This window comes from Camelina sativa, chromosome 4 (genome assembly GCF_000633955.1).
Source record: "Camelina sativa cultivar DH55 chromosome 4, Cs, whole genome shotgun sequence".
Lineage (NCBI taxonomy): Eukaryota > Viridiplantae > Streptophyta > Magnoliopsida > Brassicales > Brassicaceae > Camelina > Camelina sativa.
In genome coordinates, this window is record NC_025688.1 from 25,337,473 (window position 1) to 25,352,413 (window position 14,941).

The 14,941-nt window shown below is 36.4% G+C and overlaps 3 protein-coding genes and 1 pseudogene across 4 annotated transcripts in view; 3 read left to right on the forward strand and 1 right to left on the reverse strand.

The window, feature by feature from the left end:
• LOC104784276 lies at nt 321-2,703 on the forward strand (annotated as a pseudogene).
• Nucleotides 3,398-7,284, forward strand: LOC104782386 (227 kDa spindle- and centromere-associated protein-like). Of its 2 annotated transcripts, XM_010507300.2 has the most exons (6): nt 3,398-3,675; nt 3,898-4,019; nt 4,212-4,524; nt 4,634-6,434; nt 6,551-6,757; nt 6,859-7,284. In XM_010507300.2, the coding sequence occupies exons 3-6, from the start codon at nt 4,259-4,261 to the stop codon at nt 7,159-7,161; spliced, it is 2,577 nt and encodes an 858-aa protein (XP_010505602.1). In that variant the 5' UTR covers nt 3,398-3,675; nt 3,898-4,019; nt 4,212-4,258; the 3' UTR covers nt 7,162-7,284. The 2 variants fall into 2 exon arrangements, with proteins under 2 accessions (XP_010505602.1, XP_010505601.1); XM_010507299.2 differs by lacking the exon at nt 3,898-4,019 and having other exon boundaries at nt 3,399-3,675.
• Nucleotides 11,872-13,012, forward strand: LOC104784277 (F-box/kelch-repeat protein At2g43270-like). Its single transcript, XM_019244372.1, has 2 exons — nt 11,872-12,280; nt 12,466-13,012. Exons 1-2 carry the CDS (start codon nt 11,872-11,874, stop codon nt 12,912-12,914), a joined length of 858 nt encoding a protein of 285 aa, XP_019099917.1. The 3' UTR covers nt 12,915-13,012.
• Nucleotides 14,651-14,941, reverse strand: part of LOC104784278 (probable receptor-like protein kinase At2g39360) — a 4,934-nt gene continuing 4,643 nt past the window's right edge. Inside the window, exon 3 of the mRNA XM_019244229.1 lies at nt 14,651-14,923. Within this exon, the coding sequence (XP_019099774.1) occupies nt 14,651-14,923 (273 nt within the window). The remainder of the gene's footprint in view (nt 14,924-14,941) is intronic.

A 14,941-nucleotide genomic window follows, 5' to 3' on the forward strand; every position in this document is an offset into this window, starting at 1 on the left:
TATTATTTATCGCATTTATGACGGAGGCCCTCGTGAACCACGAGTTGATTATTAAAATGTTTCAAAGATTGTCAACACATCCATAAGGCAATAAGGTTCATCTCTTCTATCAATCAGAGCTCAAGAATTTAGTGGTATCTCTCTTCTCTCATTGTTGTTTTGTTTTCGAAGAAGTAGCTCTTCAGTCTTGTAATTTTTGTTTTTGTTTTCTTTTCTTTTTTTTTGTAGCGTAGGTAGCCAAGATTATCCGAGCATTAATATGTTTTGTGAAGTAGTAGCTAGCTAGGTAAAGATCTCTTGATTAGCCAAACAGTGATAATATACAAAACACTTGAATCGTAAATAATTTATATTACACCAAATTACCAATAATAGAGCTATCAAAGCGCACAGTAAATAGTTACCAATCATTGGTGTTCTATTAATTTGTGTTTCTTTGACCATTTTGGTGTTCTTGCTATGTAAATGAATAAGGCTACAATGTTATCATGGTAGTTGTGTAAAATTAACCACAGACCAGCTTATAGAACACTATATACTTTATTGGATAATATATAGAAGAAATAATATTTCTTTTCCAATATTTGAAGATTTGAAATGGCGAGCATGTACCGGAAGTTGGCACTCTGCGGTGGTGAAGGATGACAGGAATGGGACGACGATGTATACAAGGGTGTAAGAAAAGTGTATGTAGGGCAAGATCTCAACCGTATCACTTACGTCAAATTTGAGTACGTGAAGGAAGACGGCGAAGTAGTAGCACGTGAACATGGGACAACAGATCAACACCCTAAAGAGGTTCTCCACTAGACTATTCTCCATTTTTCTCCTTCATTTTTTGCAATACTAGTACGAATGGCTCTTGTGAATTCGGATAAATTTGGATGAAACCTGTAAGTCATAAACAAGACGGAAACGTACCCTTTACTCTCTAAGATACAAACCCTAAGACACCTTTATTATAAAACCCAAAATTCGATATTTATTATAGGACTAGTTAAATCTTGAGAATGTTTTAAACCTAATATTAAGTCATATATATGCAGTTTTCACTTCAATATGCGGACGAACACATCATAACGGTGGAGGGAAGCTACCACACAGTGGCTCTGCTTGCCACAAAGGTGATCACATCCCTCGTCTTCAAGACCTCAAAGGGTAGAAGCTCTCCAACGTTTGGTCCAAACTTATTTGGAATAACGAGCGGTACAAAGTTTATTTTTGAGGATGAGGGAAGAAAGATCGTAGGGTTCCATGGACGGGCCGATGATGCCCTCGACGCTCTTGGAGTTTACTTTGAATTGGATACCACGCCGTTCCTTCTATACAAGCTGGATGCCCAAGGTGGTACAGATGGGCGTGTTTGGGATGATGGTTTTTACGATGGCATTAAAACGCTGCGCATTAGTCAAGATAATTCTCGTATCACTTATTTAGAGTTTGAGTACGAGAAAGGCGGGGAAGCAAAGACATGTCACCACGGAGTGAAAGGAAAAACACAATCCGAGGTAATTTTAATTACTAGTTCTTTACACAACTAGTTCAATAATTCTCAAAATGATTTATGTCAAGTTAACTCTATACTGACATAGATTTAATTAGGTTCCAAATATAAATGATAATATTGTTTTGTTGTGGATTATTTGCAATGGTATGATTCCCATTCCATTAATTCTTGTAGATAGATACATGTACTTGTATTTCGTAAGACAATAAATATTCTTAAAATATTGCTTCTTGTTGCAGTTTGTGCTTGGTTACCCCTACGAATACATCATATCGGTGGAAGCAACATATCAGAAGCCGAACATTTTCACCAATACAGTCATTACGTCACTTAAGTTTGAAACATCAAAGGGGAGAACATCATTCTTTGGGTATAATGTGGGTAAGAAGTTTGTATTGGAACAAAAGGGTCATAGGCTTGTTGGGTTCCATGGAAAGGAAGATGCAGCTATTGATGCTCTTGGAGCATATTTTTCTCCTGCTCCCACTCCAACTCCCTTGATTCCAACCAAGAAACTACCAGCAGTCGGCGGCAACGAAGGAGTTACATGGGATGATGGTGCCTACGACGGTGTAAGGAAGATACTTGTAGGACAAGGTAACGATGGTGTATCCTTTGTCAAGTTTGAGTACAGTAAAGGAAAAGACCTTGTACCCGGAGATGACCATGGGAAGAAGACATTACTTGGAGCTGAAGAGGTCACTTTTATAAACAACAAGATTTATTTTTGTTTCAATACATTCTCTGAATTATTTACACTTATCCTTTGTTAGTTTTGAATCTTTTTAGTTTGTGCTTGAAGATGATGAATACCTAATGACCATAGATGGGTACTACGATAAGATTTACAGGGTCGAGGCACCAATAATTGTCTGTCTCCAGTTTAAGACGAACAAAAGGGAGTCAATGCCGTTCGGAATGGATTCTGGTGAGAAGTTCTCGCTCGGAGAAGAAGGCCACAAGATCGTTGGAATCCATGGACAAGCTAGTGATGTTGTTCACAGCATCGGAGTCACTATCGTGCCCATCACCACCACCGAGTGAAAACCTTCTCTATCATATTATTATTTAAACCAAATGAAACCTTCCAATAAGATCGGTGTGTGTCTTTACTATGCTTCTTTTAATGTGTTTGTAAGTTCAAGTAACTTACTCTGCGTGTGCTAATGATGATTCCAATAAGATTGGTGTGTGTTTTCTTGTTATTTTACGTACTGGCAAGTTCATGAACGAATAAACTTTTCGCCTTTTCTTGCTACATGAAACATCTCGAACACAAAGAGACAAATCTCAACCAAAAAAAAAAAACATATTTAAAACGGTGTCGTATTATAGCATTTGATTATGCATGAATCCTTGTCGTTTTTACTTTTTATCAATGATGGTAAATTCTCATCTTTAGAATATTTGGTAAAAAATAATTTCTTCTTTCTTTACAAATAGGAATGATATTTCTTTAACTTTATCATTCTAATTTTTTTTTTGCAGTATTACATTAATTAACACAGTATTTCTTTAATCTGGTTGTCTTATCTCTAATCATTTTTTTTTTCCAAAGTAGCCAAAAAGTCTACATGCCTATCAATTTCAATAAATCCTCTGGTCAATAATTAGTAAAAAAAATCTATCATTTTAATTAAAAAAAAATCACTAAAATTTCTTAGTCCACATTATATAGCATTATCAGTTTATCACATACTATTTTATTGATATTTGTAAAAAAAAAATATGATCAAATCACCTTTTCACTATTAATTATCCTTTCTTTTTTAATCGAGAAAAAGGCAAAAACAATATTGAGTAATGCTTGCTTACCAAACACAGCTAGAAACAATTAGGCCCACGATTAAAAAACAACCAAAAATGGCCCCGCTCCTCCAAAAAAGATTTAAAAAGTGAACGGACAATTTCCCAAATTATCCTTCATCGCTATTCTAATTTACAGACAAAACCCCGTCTCTTTTGTCCTTTCGACTTCTCCTCTCTGTTTTGCTCTGCCGCCGTCCCGTAACGCTTCTTCCTTGTTAAATTAAAGTCTCTCCGTCAACGTTTAACAACCGCCGTCAAAAACTCTGCTTTTCAGTTTCGGTTTTGATTGAGTTTCCCTCCACACCTCCTTCCTTGATTCCCGATTTTTGAAGTATCTCTCCTCTGTAACTCTGTTTATGGTACACTTCATTACTCTCTTTTCAATTTCAAAAAAAAAAAACATTGTTACTCTGCTCAGGTTCGTGGACTTGGTCGAAATCGTTGAAAGTATCGATTTTTTAGGGTTTTTAGTGGGAAGATTAAAAGGGTAGTTTAGTCCTTTTTAATTAAGTCTTTACGACTCACTTCGATGATTACGGATCTGTCAGTAAAGCTCTGACATTTTCATTTTTTTTTTGTAGAGAAATTAGTGGCGATCTTGATCTTGTTTGTTTTTCTATTTTTAAAACCATAATCTGGTATCGTCAAAGCTTAAGAATAGAGAAGATGGTTTTGAATTGTTCTCATCGTGTTAAGTGTTTAAGTAAGACTCTAACTTTACAACACTCTCTGCTCTGTTTTGTTTCACACTGTTAAAACTTTGTGTTTGGTTTATGTTTTCATGATTACTGTCTCCTTTAATCAATGTCCCTTTCTATGCGCTGTGTTGCCTTTTGTTTTTTGAACAACGGAGGAACCTTTTCTTACTCTTATCTCTATTAATTTTGATTTCCAGCTGCTGTATTGTAGTGAAGAGCCCTTTCCAACTTGTTGTTGTTACCAATGAAGAAGCTTTTCTTTTTCAAATCATCGTCTGGTAATGGAACGGATCATAAACAGCTTCACAAGCAAAAAGATGATCATCAGTTTCAACAACATTTGAATAACAAGTCTCAAAGTAGTGAAGTATCTGATGCTGCAGCGGCTTTTAGACGAAGTCGTTCATTGTCTTCTGCAGCTTTTCTCATTGATGGAGCGTCTTCAAATGATGCTACTACTACTACTACTACTAGAAGCAGCCAGCATCGACTGCAAAATCATTCGTCACGGTAGTAATATAGACTCTTTTTTTCTTGTTTCGTGACATTGTTGTTGTTTGTTATATTGAATTGAACAAATAATTGAATCAAGTTGTTAATTTGTATTGTTTTGAATCAGATGTTTTACTCCGGAAAGACAAGTTAAAGAATCTGCAAGTTTGTCAACCTGTTCTAGTAATGTCTTGGACCGTTACATTGATGGTGAAGAGCATTTAGAACGGAGTAAGCAAAAGAGTGGTTCATCACATAGTAGTCTCTCCGGGAGTAGAAGGAGGCTTCCACCGCGAGCTCAATCCCCTTCACAATTATCAGATAGTGGCGGCAAAGAAAAACGGAAATCTAAAGGTTTGAGGGATGCATCGGCTCGTTCACTTGCAAGAAGCGTTATTGAGAGACTCTCTCATAATACTCAGGGCAAGTCCAAGACGTTGAGTTATGAGCCCATCAGAATACAAGATGTTTGTGGTGGTTACAATGGTAAAACTCTTGACTCAAAATCGGATGTTTTGGCTAATCTTGTTGTTCCACTTGCTGAACATTATGAAGCGGTGAATGAATATTACGCGGATGACCGAGCAGAACAGCAGCACCAACAGTTTTTCTTACATGGTAAGGACATGTGTATGGGAACTAACGGTGTTTGTAAGGAAAGCGATGTTAGTTCGGAGCTAGAAAGGAGATATAAAGAAGCTGAGAAGAGAGTGAAGTTTCTTTCTGAAGAACTGGAGGAGAAGAAGTTTCTTTCAGACTGTGATTTCGATGTTTCATCTTTGGTTGGGGATATTAGACAAATGGAAGAAGAGAGGGTAGGCTTGGCTTTTGAAGTTCTGAGTCTTTTGCGGTCACAGATGGATGAGAGGGCTTCTACGAGGGAAGAGACCAGACGGGCAAAGACAGATTGGGACTTGCATATAAAGAGACTAGAAAAAGAGAAGAGTGAGTTACAGGTTGAGTTGGAGAAAGAGTTAGATAGAAGGTCTAGGGAGTGGACTTCAAAGCTCGATAGTTTCAAGGTGGAAGAGAAGAGGCTAAGGGAGCGTGTCAGAGAGCTTGCTGAGCATAATGTCTCTCTCCAGAGAGAAATATCGACTTTTCATGAAAAGAAAACTGAGCGCATCGATATGATAAGACATTTGGAGGAAACAGTTACGGAGTTGGGAGCAACAGCAGAGGAAATGCGTGAAGAGAATTTGTATCTTATGCAAAACCTCTCCAAGTTACAAGAGAGCTACACTGGTAGTAGTGATGATCTTGATTGCGTAAGAAGAAACTTTGAAGAGAAAGATGTGGAATGCAAGGAGTTACACAAATCTGTTACAAGATTTCTAAGAACATGCAAGGTACAAGAGAAGACTATTGAGGGTCTTAGAGATAGTCTCTCTGAGGAAATTGAGAAGCAACCGTTAGAGCATGTGGACAAGAAGCTTCAGATGGAGCAAATAAGGTTGGCCGGAGTTGAACTGTCACTTAGAAAGGAGCTAGAATCAATGAAGCTTGAAACTAAAGTTCTTCTTCGTGAGAATAACTGTCTGCTGAATCGAGTCAAAAGAAATGGAGAAGAAGCTGACGCGACGACCTTCAAGCTAGATAATGAGATGAAGATGCGTGTATGCCACTTGCAAGACCAAGGGCTATCAATGCTAAATGAGAGCACTCAGCTGTGTTACAAGTTATTGAAGTTCATTAAGGAGAAATTAGCTCAGTTCCCTGAGTCCTATCAATCAGTGAATAATGGATTGAGTGAGCAGTTTCTTATTGAATCTGAGATCAGAGTTCATGGAATAAGGCGTGGAACTGAAAGCCTGAAGAGGAGTTTGCAGACAGTATCAAGTTTATTGCTTGAGAAATCCAATGATCATTCAGAATCATCTTGCTCAACTGCTGCTAAGCATAGTGAGCCAAACAACCAATCGGTGGAGGTGAGTTTTGCCAATACATGATTCATATTAATGCGTGCTAATATCATTTCAACAAAGGCTTACATGTTTATCTCTGTTCTGAATGATTCGCCTTTTTTCTTTATAATCTGATTTAGAAATCCCTGAGAGCTGAACTAAGAGCAGAAACTCTAGTCACGAGTTTATTAAGAGAGAAACTGTATTCCAAGGAAGAAGAAACCGAACAGCTGCAAGCAGAAGTAGCAGCAGGAGTACGGGGTAATGAAGTTCTTCAACGTGAAATCCAGAAAACGTTAGACAACCTTTCAGTAAACAATCATCAACTAAAAGACCTCAAGCTGCAGGTATTTCAGAATTTTACATTTTTTGTGGCTAGGAGTTTTGTCGTAAGGAATGAAAGCTCCATGAGTGTTGTGTTCTGATGGATTTGATTTGGACATATCAGATGGTGAAGAAAGACGAAAACATAAACCGGCTTGAAAACAATCTCCATGAAGCTGCTAAAGACTTGGCTACATTACCAAAAGTGTTGGAGGAAAGAGAAGAGATGTGGACGGAACGCAGAAAGCAAAACATGGATTTGGAGTCAGAGAAGGAGATGTTGAAGAGCAAGGTAGAGAAACTGGAAGAGGACATACTCTTTAAGGAAGGTCAGATCACAATACTAAAAGACACGCTTGGAAGCAGGCATTTTGATCTTCTTCTCTCCAGTCCTGAGTTCTCTTATAATGATTTCTTAGTCCAATAAGACAGCACAATAAATAAAATGTATATAGAGTTGTCTGTTTCTCGTATTCTTGTTTCTATCTTTATTATAATACACATGCATAAGCGATGGGATTGATTGAGTATTACTCAGCTCTGTTTGCGAGAGCCTCGTCTTTTTCCCTAAGCACTTCGCAGGCAAGCTCTCTCCGTTTGCATGTTTCCCATGACGCGGTGGATCCATCAGGTGATGAGTCGGCCGTTTCATGAACATATCAAACGAGTTCCCAATGATTGGCCATCCCATCCCATGGGGCTGGAGGAAGCTGACCTTTGGTATCTTGGATCTCAAGGAACATATGCCGAGAGACAATATCAGAGTAAAGAAATAGAACAAGTGTGAAATTGGGGTGGATTCGTAAAACTCATGTTCATTGGCTAAAAGGTTTAGTGTGTATGATTTTTCTATTTGGAGGTGAAAAGAGTTTTGCTTTTTAAGCTAATAACGAGTAGTGGGATTACTACAAAATGAGTAATAAGAACGTTTTACATCTAACATCCCATGTATAACCGTATAAAAATATTATTGGTCTCGGATACAAATTACTCATCGATTAAAAACAAAAAATAAAGGGAGCTTTTTATAAATACACCAAATCTTATAAGAAATTTGAAAACTACACTCATATATTACAAGTTTTAAGCTGAAATTTTACCAAAGTAACATTTTTTTATTTAAGCATCATTTAAAAAATTAACTAAAATTTGTAATTAATTGTCATAATAATAAAATAGGAAAATTAATTACTATGTTTAAATTAATTATTATCTAAACTTTTGAATATATAAAATAGAAAAATTATATGAATAATACAATTTAGTTTTTTAGTTAAATAAGTAATTGAAAATTAACATAATAAAGAAAAATTTCTTTAATATTTTTGTTAGACTTATTTCATTCTAAGTTGATTTGTTCATAAGGTTAAATTTTTAATCTGTCAGCTTATTTCTACATGTAGATTTAATTTTCTCCTCCATCAACTTACTTTAGACGAGAAATTTCAAAAATGCTACTTTTTTCATATCACTTTTAAAAAATGTCATTTTCCATAACACCGAAAGTCGTAATTTGGTTCATCTATAAACTTTAATATAATTTTTTTGCCACCAAGTCTCTTACAAAACCTAAAATCACCAATTTTTGCAATGAGCTTATTCTCGTCTATGATAATTATAGAGATATTATGGAGGCGCAAGTCGCCATGCACAATTCTTCCCTGGGGATGAGGACATTTGGATTTCAGCACCTAATTCCTGAGTCCTGGATTTCCAAAACGTTGAGACGAATTGATTTGCAGATTCCAAACATCTTGTTTACCACAACTGTTGCAGCTTTTGTAGTTTTGTTAGCTACTAGGTCTTGATTATTGAATGTCGACAGAGTACTGTCTGGCATGTTGAAACAGAGATTTGCTTCTCTTTGGATTGTGGTATGATAACAGTAAAAATATGACTTTTATTGCGTATGACTTTTATGTTGTCAAGTTCACTAATGGTGGTGGCTCAAACCTTAACATAGTATCTGGTTAAAAAGGAAAGGAAAATGCAGTACCTTGTAAACAAATATTTGGCAGCCACTTTGAGATTTCTCGACATAATCAGCACATTAAAATGAGATCAAATTATTAATGAAAGAAGATATCTGGAAAAATGCAATGGATTAAGTACATAGGTTTTGTTTGGGAGATTTCAAACAATATCCAGGAACCTCAACATTTCTATCAAATGCCAATGGGATTTGTAAGTTCGGTTTGATTTCTAACTGGACTCAAGAGCACCCAGAGTCATCACTTTTTCTACTAAATGCGAGAGAACTACGTAAGCTTGATATATATTTTTTTAAAATTCTCTTTGCTTCTTGATTCAACTAATTCCTCTTCGGAATTGTAGTTTATGACAACATTTGTCGATCATACTCTCTTATGTTTTGCATTAACTACAAGTATTGATGACAGTGTGTTGCCTTATCTGTTTCAAAGTATTCTTTACTTATTATGGAAATATGCTTTTCACAGGTACGGTTAAGACGGCGACTCAAAGTTTCGGAGACCGAAGTCCTTGAGGAAGCTCCTGTGTTTTAACCCAGACGAGGAGGTCAGTTATACTTTGCTTTTATGGAATACAAAATATACATCATATTTGGTAAAAAAACATGTACGCTTCTAAAGGAATATATTCCTCATCTTCTGACCCCAAGTTATCGAATCATCATGAATTTAGTGACACACTCTCAGATATAGCAAGCTTGCGCGACAGAGCTGAGCGGTAAGGAGCCTGATGCGGATAGAGATGATGCTGCATCTGAGGAGGTTAAGTTTTGTAGTCCAGGGCATACTTTAAAGAGCTTTAAAGACTTTGCAGGTTCATATAAGAAGAGTCATTTTAGCATGAAGGATGAGGTTTTGGGTTCTTGAAAAGAGTATAGACAACTTGTTGAGAGTCCACTTGTCGAAGTTGGGGTATGATAATATTAAGTCTACTGCTTTTGTATTATACGAAACCGGCTATAATACAATTCTAACTTGCTGTTGTAAATTAGGTGCTTTATGGCAATGATATAGACACCTCAACGTTTGGCAGTGGATTTCATTTATCTGAACCATCTGAATCTTGCAAGTACAGTAAATCAGGTTGGAATCTGAACAATACGCCTAAGCTTCCTGGTTCTCTTCTTTCATTGGAAGACTGCGAGTCAATCTGTGTTCCTCGCCTAAGTGTGGGAATGTGCTTGTCTTCCCAGTTCTGGGTAAGTTTTACAGTAGAGGTCAAGCTATGGTCGTCATTTTTTGAAAGCATAATATAACTTGTTACTAGAATAAATTTTGCAGCATTGTAAGTTTTTAAATCTAACTTGCTTGTATAGTCTCTCATATTTGTCTCGTGTAATATCTGTTGCTGAACAGAAATCTGAGAAGGAGAACTCCTACTCTCTCTGCTATTTGCATGTCGCCGCTCCTAGAGTGTGGTATTCTGTAGCGGGATGTCATCGATCTAAGTTCCAGGCTACCATGAAGAACTTAATCCCTGAGATGTCAGGAGAAGAGCCAAAGAAGAGTCTCGATCCTGTAAGTATCTGAACACATTGAGCATTGATGCAAATTACTCATTTCAAAACTCAGAAAGAAAATAAACTGTAGAGTGACCAACAATGATTTCACTTGTGATTTAGTTCGTGTTCAGCATAAACGGTCATGACATGCCATAGAGAGATCACACTGTGTTTGGATTTATCTGTTCAACTTTAAAGCAAATCCTATCATAACAATGACTCTTACTGCGAGCTATTAAATACGTATAGTTGTGGTTCATTTACAAGGGAAGCAATTTATTATTGGCAGGTGATGATAATGTCACCATATCAATTGAGCATGGAGGGTATACCAGTGACCCGCTGTGTCCAGAACCCTGGCCAGTATGTTATTTTATTTCCTGGGCCGTATTACTCTGCGTTTGATTGTGGCTTCAACTGTTTGGAGAAAGCAAATTATGCTTTGTCCAAGAAAAACCCAACAAGTTACATGAGGTGGAATATTCAAAAATCCATTAAGCCAATACAATCCTGTTTGACAACGGTAACTTTTCTTCACTATCTAATTCCTTTTTTTTTTTTTTTTGTTCTATGCATTTGCTGCATATATGTCAACACTCTGTCACTCAGTTCATATATAACTGGCTCATGAGAAGATATTTAACAAATAGCGGTTTTGGAGTATTGTATCGCATTGTCTTAGATGTAGTTTTTGATTACTGAATGCATGATTACACAGATGACTTGACATGTTAATCTTCGGCTAAATCCTGAACGTTACTCTGAGAAGGATATGGGATGCTATATACTCTGAGAACTGTCCCAAACGTAAGCGTCACCATTCCACAGTGTTTCTTGTTTGCTCGATTTATTTCTTTATACTCTTATTCATCAAGTGGCTGTCTCAACCCCTCCAATTATACTGGCTTCTATAGATACATCTCCAGGATAGATACCCCCAATATAATTATATTTTTTTCTAACATTTTTGTTTGATTGCACTATTTGATTAATGATTTATCGTAAATAAGTTTAAAACTTTAATCTTAGTTCTCATATTTACTTAATAATCTTATTAATACTTTTAAAATATTTATCTGTGATATTTTATATGAATTATATTTTTTTTTGTTAAAGTATGAAAAAAAATTTGGTTATTTTTTTTATATTTTAGTTTAAATTGGTTTTAGTGAATATAGATGAGTTATTTAATTTTAATTTTGATTGATTTGTTTTATATTGCACATTTAAACATTGATTTTTAAGACATATTATAAACTTATAAGTTTAAAATTTTGATCCGTAAGATAAGCCCGGAAAAACCCAAAAAGCCATGTAACCCTGTCAGAGCCCGACCAGACTTTAAAACATAGGCTCAGAGATATTTTGGACTGAACCGGATCAAACTCAAATATATGTGGACTTTGCGGGTTTCAGGCTGGGCCAACCCGATTGACACCCACACCGCTATCCACATTACACAATATTGTTTTTTTTTTATTTTTTCTTTTTTGTCAACATTACCCAATATTGATTTCTGCCTTTTCCTGATTATTTTTAAAAAGGATAATTAACAATTAACGTATAATAGTAATGTAAACTCCTATATAGGATCGACCAAGAAAGAAGAAAAGGTGAGAGAGATTAGGGTAGAAAAAAAAAACAATGATCGACCTAGTTCCTGATCTAGTTGAAGAAATCCTTGTTCGGCTGCCCTTCAAATCCATACTTAAATTCAAAACTGTATCGAAGCAATGGAGATCAATACTGGAGTCGAGGAGTTTAGCGGAGAGGAGGCCTACGTTTATGAATAAAGTTCAAAAGAAGCCGCAAATACTGGCGGCGGCCGTAAACCACTGTACGTTTCCAACGCTAGGGGACGAAGAAGGGGTCGAGCTGGTCTATTTACACTGCCATGTCGCCACACGACCTTCGTTGGCATGTGACGGTCTTGTTTGCATCCCTGAACCAGGTTGGATCAACGTTTTCAACCCTTCCACCGGAGAATTCATCAGATTCCCTTCCGGCCCTGATCCCGTAAAAACCCAACGCTATAATAACCTATTTATGGATGGTAAACATCTATGTTGATAACAAGAATAAATCCATACAGAACTTTTTTTGAGAAATATATATTCATTGATGGGTTTGAAATATTGTAAACCTCTGCAGATAACCATTATGATGATAGTGATATATTCCCTGGTCACTGGAGGATGGGATTCGGTAGAGACAAAGTTAACGGAAGCTATAAAGTAGATGATGATAGTGATATATTCCCTGGTCACTGGAGGATGGGATTCGGTAGAGACAAAGTTAACGGAAGCTATAAAGTAGTGAGGATGTTCTTTGAGCCAAACCACTACGGTGAGATTCTTGATTTAAACATTGGGGAATGGCGGAAACTGCCGAGGCCGCCTCCTCACCATGTGGGAGAGACATCGAACTCAGCGTGTGTGAATGGCTCCATCTACTGGTTACGTGAAGCTGCTTACCACGAGTATCGGATTCTAGCTTTGGATCTTCACACACAAGAGTTCCGTGATGTCCCAACACCGCCTTTATTACGTCAAACAGGGATGCAAACAGAGAGGCTAGCAAACCTTGAAGACCGTCATAGTCTTATCCATATTCAGTCCTCAAGGCGTGGTAGAGATATGGTGCATGGATACACAAGAAGAAACATGGATCATCGCTTACTCCTTTGACTTTTATTGTTCCTCAGTCTACCGACATCCCTCGAATTCCTCGCGTACTTACTCCTTTAACTTTTATCGTTCCTCAGTCAACCGACATCCCTGGAATTCCTCGCATATGTGGTTCATGCCTATGGCTGTTTCTAAGGGAGGGAATCTTTTCCTCCATGAAGATAGAAAACAGTTGGTTAAATACTATCCAAAGACAGGCTGTCACATCTCTACAAAGATTCGTGTTATATCTCCTTTCGTTGAAAATTTGCTCCCACTCCAACGTCCCGCTTCTGCTCCAGAAATCAGGACATATCTGTACCGAAAACAGGTGCAGGAATCACGGATTTCCAAACGTTTTAGACATATCGAATGGTGGATCCCAAATATATTGATTACAATCACTGTTGCAGCTACTATATTGCATCGTATCGTTCATTATTGATATACCTATTTATTATGATACTTTTTTTTTAAAATTTTTTGTCTTTAACATTAATAAGTGCATGCATTTATAATTTTTTTCTTCTGCTTTATAGATTGTTGTATATATGGAACTTTTGGTATTTTGGATTTTTTTTTCGATTCTTCAAAATCGAAATTTAATATATGATTTTAATATGATTATAAATTTATAATTCACAATCTTATTTTACAAATATATACACTATACTTTTATAATAAGTTATTTTATCAGATTTTTTTTTATATAATAACACCAATCATAAAATTGTTTTTTTAAAACTATGATTTCGGGCTGCCCACAATCATAAACCTAGCTAGTATACATGTATACAAACCTAGCTAGTATACATGTATATATAAGAATCGGGCACATACTCGTATGCGTCATCATGTATAAATGGCGTTCGTAGTGAAACAAATTTAAAATTCAATTAAAGAAAATAAAAAGCACTAATTAAACCACCAGCTTCCCGATTCAGTAGCGAGAACAAAATAATTGTTCCGCTATCTCCTATGTTACCATCAGCATCAAAACACTTCTTCTCAAACATTTCAGAATTCAAGTTCCTTTATCTCATCGTTCCGCCAATCCTCAGCGAGATACGACCAGGAGTAGCGATCGACATCGATCTTTGCAAATCCTACAATCTTGAGGACATGTGATAAATCTTTCAACCTTCTTATTTGAACCGTTAGTTTTTTTTTTCTTTTTCAAAATGAATGTAAAATTTATTCAACCAAAAAACCATGTTACATGTGAACGAATGAACCATACGTTTACGTGTGATGTAAGTTTCTTCATCGACAAAGAGAAGACAATTGGAACAAAGGATTATATATACATTTTTGGAGAGGATCATGACTATGGATATATCAATGTCGGTGCATTTCAATGCAAGCCTTTTATTAGAGCAGCTATGTTCCAAGGTTAGTTCAAATTCAATCTAGGGGCAAGGGACACACATTGGTACCAATTTCGTGAGTTCCACAGTCCAAAGGCTAAAGTAAGGAGATTACTTGGTTAAAAATAGAACGTAAGTTCTTGCAACTCAGTTCTCTTTATAATTAGAATTTTTTTTAACTGATCTTATTTTTTTGTTCTTATAGCGAATTTTAAATTATAGAAAGTATAACAAATTAGATGCTCAATATATCTCGATTAGAAAAAAACCACAACACTTGAAATTTTCTACAATGTATAAAACAGTAGTGTCTATTGTGTTTTCTGTCCTTCTCCCTTCTGTACAAATAACACTATAATGATGAAGGTACTCTTCTTTTAATCAAATCTTTTATCGTGTTTCTTCTCTAACCATTTGCGCAAAAACTTTGCTCATTGAGATCCCTGCAATATCTCCCACTCCATTTACACTGAACTGCACAGTTGAGCCCACAACGCTCGCCTCTGGCTTATCATCCACCACCATTGCCGCTTTCTCATCTTTTGCTTGGACCTGAAGCATGAACTCTAGGTTCCACAACAAATCTCCCATTGTTGGCCTCTCAATCCCGTTTTGTGCCAAACACTTCTCTGTTAAATCACAGTACTTTTTCACCTCTTCAAGCTTCACTTTCCCATCAAG

What these genes read in the sequence shown, in the direction of transcription:
- LOC104782386 (XM_010507300.2), top strand. Translation starts at nt 4,259, where the DNA reads ATGAAGAAGCTTTTCTTTTTCAAATCATCGTCTGGTAATGGAACGGAT. An exon ending in CTGCAAAATCATTCGTCACG is followed by an intron (nt 4,525 to 4,633) that starts GTAGTAATATAG and finishes GTTTTGAATCAG; the next exon opens with ATGTTTTACTCCGGAAAGAC. An exon ending in TAAAAGACCTCAAGCTGCAG is followed by an intron (nt 6,758 to 6,858) that starts GTATTTCAGAAT and finishes TGGACATATCAG; the next exon opens with ATGGTGAAGAAAGACGAAAA.
- LOC104784277 (XM_019244372.1), top strand. Translation starts at nt 11,872, where the DNA reads ATGATCGACCTAGTTCCTGATCTAGTTGAAGAAATCCTTGTTCGGCTG. An exon ending in TAATAACCTATTTATGGATG is followed by an intron (nt 12,281 to 12,465) that starts GTAAACATCTAT and finishes GCTATAAAGTAG; the next exon opens with ATGATGATAGTGATATATTC.